This window comes from Echeneis naucrates, chromosome 5 (genome assembly GCF_900963305.1).
Source record: "Echeneis naucrates chromosome 5, fEcheNa1.1, whole genome shotgun sequence".
Taxonomy (NCBI): Eukaryota; Metazoa; Chordata; class Actinopteri; order Carangiformes; family Echeneidae; genus Echeneis; species Echeneis naucrates.
Window position 1 is genome coordinate 3,768,192 of NC_042515.1, and position 14,624 is coordinate 3,782,815.

Consider the following 14,624-nt stretch of genomic DNA (forward strand, 5'->3'; position numbering starts at 1 on the left):
GTGTGTGCAGTGTCAGTTTTTTCAGGCCTACTTAGCCGCCTAACAAAGCAGCGAGCAGCAGATGCGGACTATTTCACTCCTCAGTGGCTTTTAGTCGCTGCTGTTCCTCGTGCGAGTTCCTTATAATCGCTTTTTAATGATATTTGGTGCCATCAAGGAGAGATTTGACACACAGGATAATAACGTTTATTTGTGGAGGTGCGAAGAGGGCACAAGAGACATGTAAAGGCCAGTAAAATTCCCATGGTGCACTGCAGTTTTCAGAATGAGTTGTGCGTTTAAATGAGACCAATATTTTTCATTTTTTTTATTTTAACATTTAATCTCATCATTTACTGATCAGTCCTGCGTAATGCTACAATGTTTTTCTGTTTGATGAATTCCCTGCTGATACATTTAGCGTGTCAAAAATGATTTTCGGACATTTTTTAGTCTTTTGAGTTAAAACTTCAGTTTAGTCTCAGTGATTATTATTTACAAAAAAAAAAAAAAAAAATACAAGAAAGTAACAGTTGAAAACACTAATGAGTTCCCTCTGATGGAGCGAATCAAGAGTCTGAGTGTAAAAAGTATAAAAAGCGGATCAGCTCCTCCTAATCAGGTTCATCAACACTGGTTATAATATTTTACACATTTGGACTTTTCTTCTAATTCGTGAATCATATCTAATTGAATTTGTTCTATATTTATACCTCCAATGCTGTCTGCTTCTGTGATGAGAGTAGCCTAAATCCAAACTCCCTCTGATATTTTAGGAAACGTGACGTTGGAGGGTCGAGCAGGAAGTGAAGTCTGATATGAAGGGAAACGCCGTCACTGGACAGAATTTTATTGTTATTGTGTTTGTCTTGATAAGTGAGCAAAGATAATATTGGAACACCTGATGCAGTAGGCTGATTTGTCATATCCTCCAAACCCAAAGAGACATTTAGTTGAAATATTTTCCCTTAAATACTCTCCTGAAAATACTTGACTGTTGAATTTTGTTATATAATGTCAATGTACAGAAAACGGTGACGCCGTTGTGGTGCAAATAAACTGTAAACCAACACGTAATGAGTTAGACTGAGAACTCTGAGTTCAGTTTTTAAAGGCAGAACCTGCCAACAACTTGCAGAAGTAAAGCACGGCAGCAGATCTGTGAAGAGTGAAGCCGTCCCATAAATGTTGCAAAAAATGTAAAGTTGGTTGGTCAGGAAATACTCAGGGAAAGTTTAAGCAGCTTTAATGTTTAATTGCAAGACTTAAGCAAATTTGCACGGTTACATTCCAAAGGAAAGTTCATTACTATCAAATTAACTCAAAGCTTCACCAAGTTTAGCAAAGAGAAAAAGGGCGAATGAAGCAAATGTAAAAAGTAAGGAAATAACTGTTTAAAGGTCCATCGTTCAGTTCGTCAACTGCTCAGTTTTTATTTTATTTGAGCGAACCTAAGACGGTTTGACAGTACGAGGGCCAGATTAAATTCACTGATGAAAACATTCACCCTCTCAATCGTTTGGTCCATCAGAGAGAACTGGTCGATGGAAACAGGGTTCTACTCTGTCACAGCGATCTTCCCAGGTAAAATCCTCATTTGTTGGCTATCCTGCAGTTCCAAATACGGAAACAGCGTCTCAGTGACGGTGATTCTGAAGGCTTGTATCTGTCTGTTCGTATCGACATCAGAGAACGACGCTTGTCGTCTGTTCAAGTCCAGAGTCACTCTGATCCTCTCGAGCTTCTTCTTCAGGCGGAGATCTTTGACTAATGCTGTGAATAGAAATCCTGGTGAACACGATGAGTATTTACCTTCATAATACCTTATTCCCCAGAATTTATGACAGATATCTCCCTTCCTGTGGATAGAATCCACTGTCACACCCAGCTCCCAGTTTGCATCAACTCCGACCTCAACGTCCCAGCTGTGAGTCCCAGAAATAAAGCCCTCAGAGCCCAGAACCATTTGGTATGTATCAAACCTCTCTGGATTCTCAGGAATCGTTTTTCTGTATTCTGACTGGCGTAAAAAGAACTCAGCTCGTCTCATGCTGGTCAGATCTTCAGACAGGATGAGGTCTGGATGAGCAGTGTTTGGATCCAGAATCACCGGACTGTAGGAGACCAGGTCCTTCATCTTGTTCCAGATGTAGTAGGACAGGTTGCCCAGATGTTTGGCCTGGTCTATCAGAGCTCCTGAGTCCAGATGTGGATCCTCCACCAGGAGGCGCTGCTGGACTCTTTCTGCTGCAGACTTGTAGTTCTTCAGAAATGAGACGTCTTCAGCTCTCAGCTCCTTTTCTGTGTCTCTGATGGTGTTTGAAAGAGCTTCTATCTCTCTGCTCAGACCATCGATCTTCTCCTTCATCACTTTGCTCTTCTGCTCCTCTTCCTCCCTCAGAGCTTTGATCCTGGCCTCCTCTTCCTCCTGTAGAAACTGATGAAGCTTCTTAAACTGCTCCTTAATCTGCTGCTCTGTGTTTTGGGCCTGGTCCTGAATGTGTTCGGCTGCCAGAATATACGTCGCATTAACTTCTTCAAAATCCTCTAACTTCTTCTGTAGGCTACATAGACTTTCCTGATGTTCCTTCCTCTGTAGCTGAGCAGCTTCATTGATGGGCCTGAATCTGTGGTGGCTGTGTTTCTCTGAGTCTCTGCAGATGAGACACACCGGCTGCTGATGGTCCAGGCAGAAGAGTTGGAGTTTCTCAGCGTGCAGACTGCAGACAGACTCCGAAGGTGTCCGGTCCGTCTTCTGTAAAAAGGCATCACACAGATTCTTTAAGGCCCGATTAGAAGGTGGCTCATCCTTTGATGATCTCCTCTTACACACTGGACAGTTGTGCGCTTTCTCTCTCCACCAGCTCTTCAGGCAGTCTTTACAGAAGCTGTGGGTGCATGAAAGTAAAACAGGATCTCTAAAGACCTCAAAGCAGATGGGGCAGCTGAAATCCTCCTCTGATATGGAAGCCATTTATCCTCTGAGAGAATCTGGGGAGACATAAAGTACAATCAGTCGTGACGCCCTTCTCCTCTCTGTCAACTTCAGTGAGATTAATGTTGACTTTAAAATGTGCTCTTTCTTTTTCTTTTTTTTTTTTTTGGAAAACTCACTTTCAGCGAGCGAAGTTTCAGCCGGTTGAAGCAGCTGCGTTGTGCCTTTCCCTGCTTTCTCTCCTTTAGCTGGACTCGCTTCAGGGAAGTTGTTTGTTTGATCTGAAGGTGAAGCTGATCCTGGTTTTTTGTGGCTGGCTGATAAATGGTTGTTCCAAAGTTCAAAAATACATCGACAGACTCCTGTAAAAGTTACTGATTACACAAATGATCTGAGATCAATCTGAGATCAAAGCTCCAGGTATCACGCTGCCCGCTTTATGACCGGACCGGAGCAGAAACTCTGATTTGGAGCAGGGGTTGTAGACCCCTTCAACGAGATGATATTATAACATCAGAGTATTATTACAATACTCTGATATTGCCCAGGGATGTAGCCCCGGCTTCAAACCCCGGCCATAATGCAAAGCAGTGGTAGGCCTGTGCCGGTCCAAAGCCTGGATAAATGTGGTGGGTCGCTATAAGAAGGGCCAAATCAATCATGAGAGTCGCAGAGCTGACTTGCTGTGGTGACCCCAATAAGGGAAAAAGCTGAAAAAGTAAATAAAACACATTTTCTGATCAAGTGTCATCTCCCTCTGCCTGTTTGGGTCATCTTTCGGTTCCTGCCACAGTCCAAAGCTCGTATTTGACCGTCCCGCATCACGGCCTCATCGGAGATGTGCAGACATGAACAGTCGAGCTTCTGAGCCGTCAGAGAGGCCGGTTGGCGAGCGAAAAAATATATCTCACAGTCCTCACAGGTCAGAATTCAGACACCTCTCTCATCACAATACATTTGTACACTTTGTTAAGAATTTATTCCCTGAAGTAATAGTTGCAGATGCCTCCATGATCCTTTCTGATTCAGTCAGTCACGTTCAGGGTAGTCCAAGCAGAAGTATACTCAGTGCGATCCAGATCAGATGAGATTCAGACCTGCAGACCTTTTACAATAATCCTTCTGTCCCGCGTCTCCGTGAAGTGTGGCGGCTGCTTTGTTCTTTATCCTGTGGAAGTGAGCCACTCCATTTCCGCCTTTATGCTGCAGGCGTTCGCAGATAACGTGACGCACTCGCCGCCCAGCTCTTCATATGGAATTATAAAGGTTTATCACCGAAGACGGATAGACTGGTGGAGTGAGACCAGGTGTTTCTGAGAGGTGAAGGAAGACGCGAGGGAGGAGAGCAGAACTGAAAACTGTGTGTTTTCAGGTGAGAATCCAAAATCACAGACGTAATAAAAACGTTTAAAAAGATGTTCATAGTGCTCAGCTTGTTCCAGTATTTAGTTTGTATTAATGCAGAATCCTCTGGCTCAGAGACCGAGCTGATTAAATTTGTGAAGCAGACGGTCCCATTAGTTATACATCCAATTAAAACCTGATGTAAACAGCTGAGTTTGGATGGACTCAACGAATAAAGTCCGAGACGTGTAATTGTGTTACTTTGTCGACACGAGCGGGGCAGCGTACTTCAGCGGGGCGAATTCACAAGCCTAAATAAAACAAACAGAGCCTCGGAAACACTCAGCGCCTCTTCTGTATCCTCACAGAAAAGCAATACCTGACGTTAGAGTGCATCACAAATATTCACGAAGAAGAACGTTGGTTATTTCCTTTTGTATTTCAGCTGACAACTTTTATCAATCGAAGCTATTAAAAAGAAAAAGTTCTGTTGCTGCGACACAGCAAACCGGTTTAACCTCCCAGCAAACTGCACTTCAGAGGAAAAATAGTTCCCCGTCTTGAGTTCAGGGACTATATACATCTGCAGCATTAAGTAAAAGTAAGTAAAAACAAAAGCACTCTCTGCTGACCTTTACTTCAGCTGTTTGCTCTTTTGTCATCATCGTCAATTCATCTTCACTTTGTTGTGTGCTGTTGTGTGATTTCGGGCGTCGTGATCTCCGCTTCCTTTTTCCACTTTGGGTGTTTTGCTTTTTTTTTTTTTTTTGTATCATCAAAAAAATTTTTCTTTTGTGATATATAAACAAGTTGTACACACCGCGGGCGACAGTGGCTTCAAAAACAAAGCCCATGTGGAATTAAAGATCCAACACTTTCTCAAGCATGAAATTATATCTGTGGGAGCTGAATTAAAGAGTCGGGGCAGCAAAACCTTTTTGTTCTGCCGCAGCAGCCGAATCCCGTCGAACAAAGTGGGAGGAATGGGTTTAAGGAACTGGTACGGTTTACTGGAAACACTGACATTTATATTGAAGACAACGTTCTTAGAGCTGGTTCATGTTGTAAAAAATAAAAAAAATTCCCCCAGGTACAGTTGCATTTATGTATGAAATATTAATATTCAGAAATATGTGTCTGGCTCCTTCGGAAGCATCCGGCTGGGAGGAAGTGGCCTTTTTGCCGGAACCCTGTTTTGCAGTCAGGACATGTGGATGCTGGAGATCAAAGCCTGCCCTCTTCCCCCCTCCTGCCCCTTTACGGTGGCTCCCATCTGGGCTGAGAAGAGGATAGCGGGTTCCTCCTCGCGAGCTCACAGGAGAACGCAGCAGCAGCAGCAGCACCGTCTGAACGCAGGCCAGTTCCACTCTGATCAAACTCCAGCTTTGTCACATTTATGCGTCACCGCTCACAGAGAACATCAACAAAACAAGGGAGCTCGTGAGAAAGTGGCTGAACTCCACACTTTTAACTTCCTCTCGTTCCAGCCGAACGTTGTTCATCCCAAAGTGAGCAGAGTCGGTATCTTCAGCTTCAGATCTCTCTCCGACTGACGACTTCGCCCTGCATCCATCCTCGGCTGCTTTTGCCAGGAAAAAAAGATGTAAATAAAATAAATGAATGGCATGAAGCTGCTCAGATATATAATATTCCTCATCGTCGGGAGTCTGGCTTCTCACCGATGATGCAAAAATATTTATTCAGAAAGAGAAGCAGAAATCACAAAGTTCCTGTGCTTTTCTCTTGAAAACAAAGAGGAGTCATCAGTCTGCTGAATTCTGGGGCAACAGAAGAATTCAATTTATCTGCAGACGCTGAGGTGATACGAAGAGAGAGATTGATAGCTGACAGCGGAGGTATACGATGGATGGATGGAGGGATGAACACATTGATGGATGGGAAGCCCTGAAAGAAAGATTGGTTGTTTTCACCAGTTTTGCTTGGCTAGGTAATGAATAAGGGGAAAAAAAACAACTAAACAACTAAATAATAAACGATCGTTGGGTTTTCATGCGTCTCTGTCTATTTTTTTTAGGGCCACACAATCAACTGGGCGTATCTGAACGATTTATTGCACCAACGTTTTACGGCGTCTGGACGAGACTCTGGATGGAGTCCGATTCGGGGTCGGTCGGTCGGTCACCTGAAAGCGTGCAAAGTGCTCCTCAAGTGTGGAATTCACCTTCTGGCTGGAGAAAAACTGAAACATGTTGGCGTTACAGCTGCTTTGCTTGACGAGCGTCTTGCTCTCATTTTGTTCTTTTGCTGTATCGGTTTCTCGGCTATATGAGCGGCGGCTCTCTGAATGTCCTGTGATTAAACGACATTTCATTTCTGCTCCTCTGGTTAAACTCATCCTGGCTGAACATGAAGTAGCTGATCTGTGGGGGTGGAAGTGTATCTGATCAGGACCCGCGGGGCCGTTAACTGAAGTTTCCGGAGCAGGACCAACTCATGCAGTTCCCCATCAAGATCTTCTTCTGTGTTTACTGATGTGGAAAGACAGAAAAGCTCAACCCGACTCAGATTCAGCTAATTCTGATCCAGATCAAGATCAAGACTCACAGAGCATCTTCCAGAAAACATTTCCACTCAGTCAGTCTTGTTGGGGTCCTAAGTGGCGTAATAACAAAAATAATACTTATCGTCTTGGTTTTTATTTCCAAAGTTTTAATCGATTTTAGTTTTGTTTTCAACAAGAGAAGGTTAACAGGAGGAATCAGGCTGAATAAAAAAAGCACAAAAAGACAAACTGCCCTCCATTTTCTGGATAAGATATTTACCATTAACGCGTTAGCTCACCTTCTGCTCTGATGTGTTTGTGCTTGTTGCATTTTTTATGACACTGACTGTGTTTGAAGTTCAGTGATTATGCTTATTTGTGCGTATGACTCAAGTATATTTCCGACTGCTGCTGCAAACCAAATAGGTAGATAGGTAGATGGATACTTTGTTAATCCTGAAGGAAATTGAAGGCATCCAGGAGTTTACAGAGAAACGAACATAGCATCCACCTATAACAGACCCTCGGGGAGAATAAAGACTTTCTGCTCGCTCACCCGAAGTGTGTTCGACAAAACGGAGCAGAAACTGCACCAGGGTGGAGTGAGGGGACGCCGCGTTCACGTGTGGAGGAGGATGTTGTTGCTGCATTCAAGGAGTGTTTTGAACCTTGAAGAACCAGGAGGACAACTAAGCTGCACACAGACACACAAACACACACACACACACTCCCATCTCATCGGCTGCAGGACCGAAAGCCAACGAAGAGAAGCTAACACAGGAGGAATGTGATCTCTCTTTTTCCACTTCCTGTTAATATTCGTGCAGCAGCGTTCTGAATCAACCGAAGGCCTTTCAGAGAAACGCTGGGACATCCTGATAGTAATGAATTACAGTAGCTTAGTCTAGAGGTGGATGGACTGCGATGGACTGGGGTTGGCGATCGTGAAACGGATAAGCGGTAGAAGAATGAATGAATGAATGAAAGAATGAATAGTCCAGAGGCAACAAATGTATGGTCTAATTTTTCTGCATCCTCTAAAGAGGAGGAGGCAACAAATCACATTTAAACCAGTCAGATCAATGAAAATGGATCCTGACAGGACCTAAAGTCCTGCCTTCACAATAACGTGACAGGCAGCAGAGTTTAATGGAGATACTTTATAACATCAGGAGGCTCGATTTGGCCTCCATGACGGTGACAGAGACGATTATCTTCAATCAGGACAGTGATTACTTTGTGGTGGTTGAAAGCAGCCAAGTGTTTCTGTGCAACGACTAAATTGGAGGAGAATAAGAAATGTGACGCGACGCTTCTCATCAAATGTACCTGAAGCAGTTTGAGTGGAGTGCTGCAGAAGGAAACTGCGATTCTCGCTGAGTCAGCTCTAATCTGCAGATTTCACGCCGCTCCATCGTGTCATCGTGTGTTCACACGATTGATTGACCGGATTGACAGGCTCCGGGTGACCGCTGTTTTTCCCAGCAGGCCGAGCGCCATCAAGCGAGAAGTTCTTTCTGAAGTGAGCGGAGTTGCTGTGTCACTTGAACATCGACATCGCTGCACGTCTGTCAAAATGGGAAATAGACACACACGTACAAGTGGGGAAAAAAACACAACTCCTGACAACCGCGCAGGTGTTTTTTTTTTTTTTTTTTTGTCTCTACCCAGAAGATATCAAACATTACGAGATATTACAAGTACAGAAAACAAAACCCAGCATATCTACATTTACTCAGAAATAAACTGAGCAAGAAGTTGAAAGCTTTAGCAAATAACTGCCAAGGTCTGAAAGCAAGAAGACAGAAATACAAATAACAAAGTATATTAAAGTGGAGATGATGCACGGCAATAAATACAGAATCTATAGGAGCCGAATCAGAAGGAATTCGTGTTCGTGCAAAAAACCGTAAACGAGATGAAAAATAAGGAAGGAAAGAAGAAACGAATCTCAATAAAAATATAAATATTTTGAGAATACGACTAAAATCTCTGGTTATGTCTGACCTTGCTGCACACAGTACCTCAACTGTCATTGAAATGTTTTCAGTTCAATCAGTTTTAGATATTTGACGCCTTGGAAGAAGAATCCACTTTCTGAGGTTTTCACTCCGTGGAAATAATTCGGCTTCTTATTTAACAGAAATCTTTTGGTGGGCTTGTTGGCGGAGAAGCTCTGAGTGCAGCGACGGTGTTCTTGGTTGTGGGTTCGATAAATTCTGCTCTCTTCAGCTCACGTCACACGTGAAACATCCCATAATATGAGCTGGTTTTACTTGACCCCTCTGATACAGGATTTTCGTTTTTACACTCGCAACCAGATCCGTGATTTTCTGGAGGGCGGGAAATTAGAATCTGTCCTTGTCTGGCCTGAAAAATGTTGATCTGATTCACGGAAATATATATATTTTTTTACCTTCAAACTTTTTCCTTTCATAGAATTTGTTGGAGGATTTTTTTTTCCTGTTTGCCCTTATCAGTGTTAAACATCAAACTGAAGGCTGGCAGAAAAAATTGAATATGGAGCCTACATGTTTCTGAAGTTAGTTCTCCCAGTTTTACTTTTTATTTATTTTTTTACGGGCACCAAAGTAAAGAGAGAGAGAGAGCGGGTGTCGAGGGGGAAATCATCTTTTATCATCCTTTTCAGCTTCAAGTTTGTCGTGGGAGTTGGAGACACGTTTGATCAGAGCTGAGAGGAACCTACACTGTAAAACTTCACTCTATATTTACAGTAATTTACTGACAGCAGTATCACACGGCGCTATTTATTATTATTTATTTATGTTGGTACTGGAAATAGTTTGCAGTTCTTTTGCTTCACTGTGAATTTACTTTTGGAAAGCTCTGTGATGCACACAGCAGCAAATATGACGAATGACGTAAAAGAAATCCAAACCAAAATAAAGCTAATATTCAGAACGTCGCTGTCATTTTACATATCGAATCAACATTTGATATCTCTTACTGAGATCCACATATTTACTTTTTATTATTTATACTGACCACCGCCGGCTGCAGGTCCCTTTGAGGCTGAATTCATTTGACCTGATCTCATTTTCAGCCTTCACCTGGAGGTTGGGAACATTAATTAGGCTGCCAATCATAACCGCTCCTGCTCTCTCAAATGATGGCTTTCACCTTGAGTTTTAGACTTTTCACTTTTAAAAAAAGTTTGGACGTAATCATGAGCCGTTTCACTGAGGCCAACAGGATTTGGCACAAGTGAATGGATTTCATCTGTATGCATAAACTGCTCAAACCTCAACCCTAATTTAATAAAAGGCCTGAAAAAAAAAAAAAAAAATTGTGGAGTGAAGAAAAAATATTTAAAAGCATGACTGGCTGGTTTGAGGCATACTACGTATTTAAAGTAGAATATTTGATGATACACAAAAAAAAAAATAAAATAAAAAACAAGAAACAAACAAAAACCCAAATTTTATTATTCTCCTCAAATGACTCCAAAAATAAGCCCTTAATTTGTGTACCTGCCCTTAAATTCTAATTCTAATGCCCCTAAAATAAATGCAGCTCCAGTTCGTGCTGGAAGTGCTGATCTATCAGACGGTTCTCGAGGGTCTCCTGAGACTTCTCTCCACTGTGCTTATCGCAGGAAATGCATTCATGACCAGCATCTACTTATTTTTGTCCAATTCTCAGCCAGGGACTCTCTTTCCTCTGAGCACTTCAGCGCCTTCCATTCTCTTAGCACGCTATGAGTTCTGCCACTTAGTGCGCTTACATCAGCCGAATTCAAAGAATTTACCGATCGGTTAGTAACACTCCTCATAATACCCCCCCGAGAATGTACGAGGGGGGAAACAGAGTCTCTGAGTCTGTTGGCAGCAGACGGAGAGAGACCTGAAGCAACCTCAGCCTGCAGTCCTTACTTATGTAACCACGAACGCTTACATTCAATTAGAAAATCAAACAAATGGAAAAACATGAATCTACTGTAACTTCAGATTCAGCTTTTTAAAGAAGTAGCCCTGAAGTAGATGTTGCATCAGAGTGAAAGTGAGACCTCTCCTCACATTTCTGCGTCGGAAAAGATGAAACTGCAGCCATCCTAAAGCTACTGTGCAGATTTTTTATACCTTTTAAAAAGACCATAAAAAATGCTCGTGGGCAAACAAAGGGATGATGGATTTAAGCTCCTAAATAGTTCAAACCAATTTTCCAACAAGATTTTGTCTTCATGTGAATTAAAACGAACAAAGACACAAAACAAACACGCGGGTGGCGAAGAAGGGGTTCAAGTCGGGACGAGATTTTGGGAGAATTATGGGATGTTGCCAGACTAGACATGAGAATTAGGGTTCTGAATCTGAGATGAGACTTTGAGCAGTTGACCCCCCCCAATGTTTCCTATCATATTGGTATGGCTGGTATTTCAGTGCAGAAACTGCTCCTCATCCTCCGAGTTGAATACAGGACAAATGTATTTGGAGTCTCCTATATTTATGAAGTCCCCCCCCCCCACCCAAAGGGAACTCAGCCCGGTGTATTGATCTGGTTCTTCAGGTACTTCGGTTTGGTCAAACATGAAAAGATGAATTTACCAACAGCGTGACTGGACACAGTTAACCACAGGCCACCTGTGAAAAGTGACCCGTCAAGCGTGAAGCTTCAGTTTGACTTTGCGTTCGTTTGACATCTTTAATTCTGTGACAACCTGCATCCCGTCCGTCTCAACCGCAGCATCAGCCAGTTTTTATATCTAACACACAGATATTTATTTAACTGACACGTTGGCGTACGTCTGTGTGATAGATACTGATAGATAGCTGGTGTGATTACTACCTGGAGTAGATCCGGGATCGATGCTCTGCCAGTTTAGAGAAACAACAGGAATACTGACACAAAAGTTTGCTTTTAAATACTTCTGCTGTCTACAAATTTTCTTAATCTTCCCATTCACCCAGGAGACAGATTTTTCAGACAGGTAATCCGTCTTAATTTTCTCATCTGTTGAACCACAATCCCTGCACACAAGTGCACAATTTTTTATTTTTTTTTGGACATACTAACCCATGCATCGCTGTGATATACTTTGTCATGGTAACTCCAGCAGATAGTTGAATCTTCTCCACGTGAGATCTGAAGCCCGGCGGGTGATGGGAGTGGGACTTTTACTCTGAAATCCTTGTCTGCATGATCCCCCCCCCTCCCCCCGGCCCCCGAGGTCAAATTCATTGAAGTGTAGATGAATAATTGCTGAATCAAGTGGCCCATGAGGGAACCTTTGATGCTGGCGACGCCCGGTTGATTAGTCTCTTTGGTTTTTTTGTCGAGTGGCTCTTACAAGAACACTTTTTGGAGAAGAGACGACGGGCCTCGAGGGGCAAAGGTGGAATTCATCCAATTCTACCTTTTTGTCGCGCGTGGAGTTGCAGCAATTGTGCTGTTTTTATTCCGAGGCTAAGCCCCGACATTGCCACTCCGTCTGTCAGTCAAAGTGATGCTTTTTGTCATTCAGACAGGAGGTGACGTTCAGGTCGATGCCTCATTCAGATGTGACAGGGCGTTAATGGAAAGAGTGTGTTTGTGCGTAACGCGGCAGCTGCAGAGAGGAAGCGTGCTGCTGCTGGAAAACCGCGGCCATTGGAGAACTTTAATCACACGAAGGATATTCCATCAGGCTGCGACACAGACGCATTTGAAAACTTATTTCCCTGTTGAAGCTTTAATTACTGAACGTTTTCAGCATGAGGGACTCTCGCCGTTGTCACTCAGCTCCTGTCAAACACATTTCCTTTGGAATTTAATCATTTCTTTTTCAGAATTTTTTTTTTATGTATATATATTTATATGTAATGCAAGATTGAAAAAAAAAAAAAATTCTTTTCTCCAAACTGACAACCTTGTTTCCTAAAAAATGCATTCATACGTTCAAATTTGACTTCTTCATTATTGTTTGTAGATAAAGTTGATGGCTGCTGAGAATACGTTCATAAGAATTTTCAGTGTTCGTAAAATTCCAACTCTTGAGGTGTAAAATACTCCAAAACGTGTCCTGCATTAAAAGTGCCTGAATATTAAAGGGGATCTGATCAGTTATTGGTCAGGAAGGATTATCTGCCAATCACCAGTCTAATCAGAATTGCATGACCTAACATAATTGCGCACAATTGCTGCAAGTTCGAACAATAAATTATGCCAAGGAAGCAAACAAAGAAAAAACACAAAACCAAACAAAACAATTCCAACAGAAGGAACAAAGCAAAGGGCGTCATTGTTTTCAACTCAGCCCACAATTGTTCTCTGCATTTAATAGATAATGGACCACAGGCAATCAAGAGCACAGCCAGACACCTAAAAACAAAAACGTCATCAACAACAATCTTCCAGATCTGCGTCTGAATCTTTGTGAGACCAAACAAGAAAAACATTTTGTTCTTGTTTGTCATGTCGCTGGCCTGCAAATGAGTTTCTTGTTCACAGTAACAGAACAAAAGTCGCAGTGGCAATGATTGCTTTTGGATCGTGAGTCAATAATAATAATAATAATAATAAAATCTGTATGAGCTGTTTTGGCTCTGAAAGGCTGAGGAAAATAATGTTATTGTCATTATTATCATCGTCATTGAGGAGACTGAGGCAGAGAAAATGAAATGTCCAACCAAAGTGCCGAAGAACACAGATTTTTATTAGGCTTTGTGAATTCAAACAAGATCAGAATCGCCTTTTCTTTAAATCAAACCCCTTTTTGGACAAACCTTCACTAGTTTTTGTGAGGTCGGCCTTTCGGTCGGCCGACAGTCGAAGCTGATGTGAATGAGCTGACTGGCCTTCAGTAAGAAAAGGACACAACGCACAATTAATGTCGCTGTAATAAAATCGGGCTTTGAGCTGGACAGGAACAACCTGGAAGGGACTGCATGCTGGCACGGAGTCTTCAGGGTCCGCAGAAACAAATAAAAAACATCCAAATGACAGGATCTGTGTGTGGACTGGCTGATAAGAAACCGAGTGCAAATATCCTACGACACGTTCGACGTATATCGGTTTGACACGGCAGAAACACAGCGTCGAGTTTGTAATTTTGAGCTGGCCATCTTGGTTTTTTTGAAGCTAGAAGAAATCATATTTGGAGAAGGTGCATGCTGGGAGTGTTTGAAATGACGGCTGCTGCGTCTTCCAGAGGTCAGAAGGTCGGTGATGGGTGTGTGTGTGTAAAAGCTCTTAACCTGTAGAGGTTATTTTTACAGACAAAAACGACATAACTGTCATCTTATTTATATTCTTAACTTCTCTGTTTCCTCGTCGTGGTCCTGCTGTTGCACATCAGCAGTGACCTGAGCGGCCTCTCCAGTTTAAAGAGGACGGTCCTGACAGTCGCTTGGCGTAGCGGCGTCATCGACTCCCCCTGGAAGAAATCCCTTGCTCTCTCTTTTCTGCGTGCGGTCCCCATCCATCACCGGCAGCCGCTGGGCGCCAGGCGACGTTGTGTTTATGCAACTTAAAGAGCTTTTCTCTGCCCCACCGCGGTGATGTATCGGCCAGAAGCCCGAAACAGATGATGTGTGCAGTGGGAGGATAGGAGAATGGATGAGGGGGCCGCTGCTGCCGGCGAGTTCGGGCGCACCTCGCTGGCAGAATCTGTCAATATTCATGTTAATAACGGCGGCAAAAAGTGGAGCGTTCGGGATGAAATAGGGTCAGCTGGCGCCGTTGTTGTTGTTGGGGCATTCTTTTTTTTTTTTTTTCTTCTGGGACCGTGGTTGATATTGCACGGCGGGAAAACCTGTCAATATTAATGTTGATAAAAATAGTGGAGTGTGTGGAATGAATGCTCGACGCTTTAATGCGATGTTTAGTTTGGGCTTCTCAAGGTTTTTTTTCCGGGATGTTGTGAGA

General features: G+C 42.9%; 1 protein-coding gene across 1 annotated transcript; it reads right to left on the reverse strand.

Moving 5' to 3' along the window:
• Positions 1 to 1,537: 1,537 nt before the first annotated feature.
• LOC115043937 (zinc-binding protein A33-like) lies at positions 1,538 to 2,953 on the reverse strand. Its single transcript, XM_029502728.1, has 2 exons — positions 1,792 to 2,953; positions 1,538 to 1,746 (listed from the first exon to the last, which is right to left on the reverse strand). The coding sequence occupies exons 1-2, from the start codon at positions 2,951 to 2,953 to the stop codon at positions 1,538 to 1,540; spliced, it is 1,371 nt and encodes a 456-aa protein (XP_029358588.1).
• Positions 2,954 to 14,624: the final 11,671 nt, after the last annotated feature.

What these genes read in the sequence shown, in the direction of transcription:
- LOC115043937 (XM_029502728.1), bottom strand. Translation starts at nt 2,953, where the DNA reads ATGGCTTCCATATCAGAGGAGGATTTCAGCTGCCCCATCTGCTTTGAG. An exon ending in GGGAATAAGGTATTATGAAG is followed by an intron (nt 1,747 to 1,791) that starts GTAAATACTCAT and finishes TCACAGCATTAG; the next exon opens with TCAAAGATCTCCGCCTGAAG.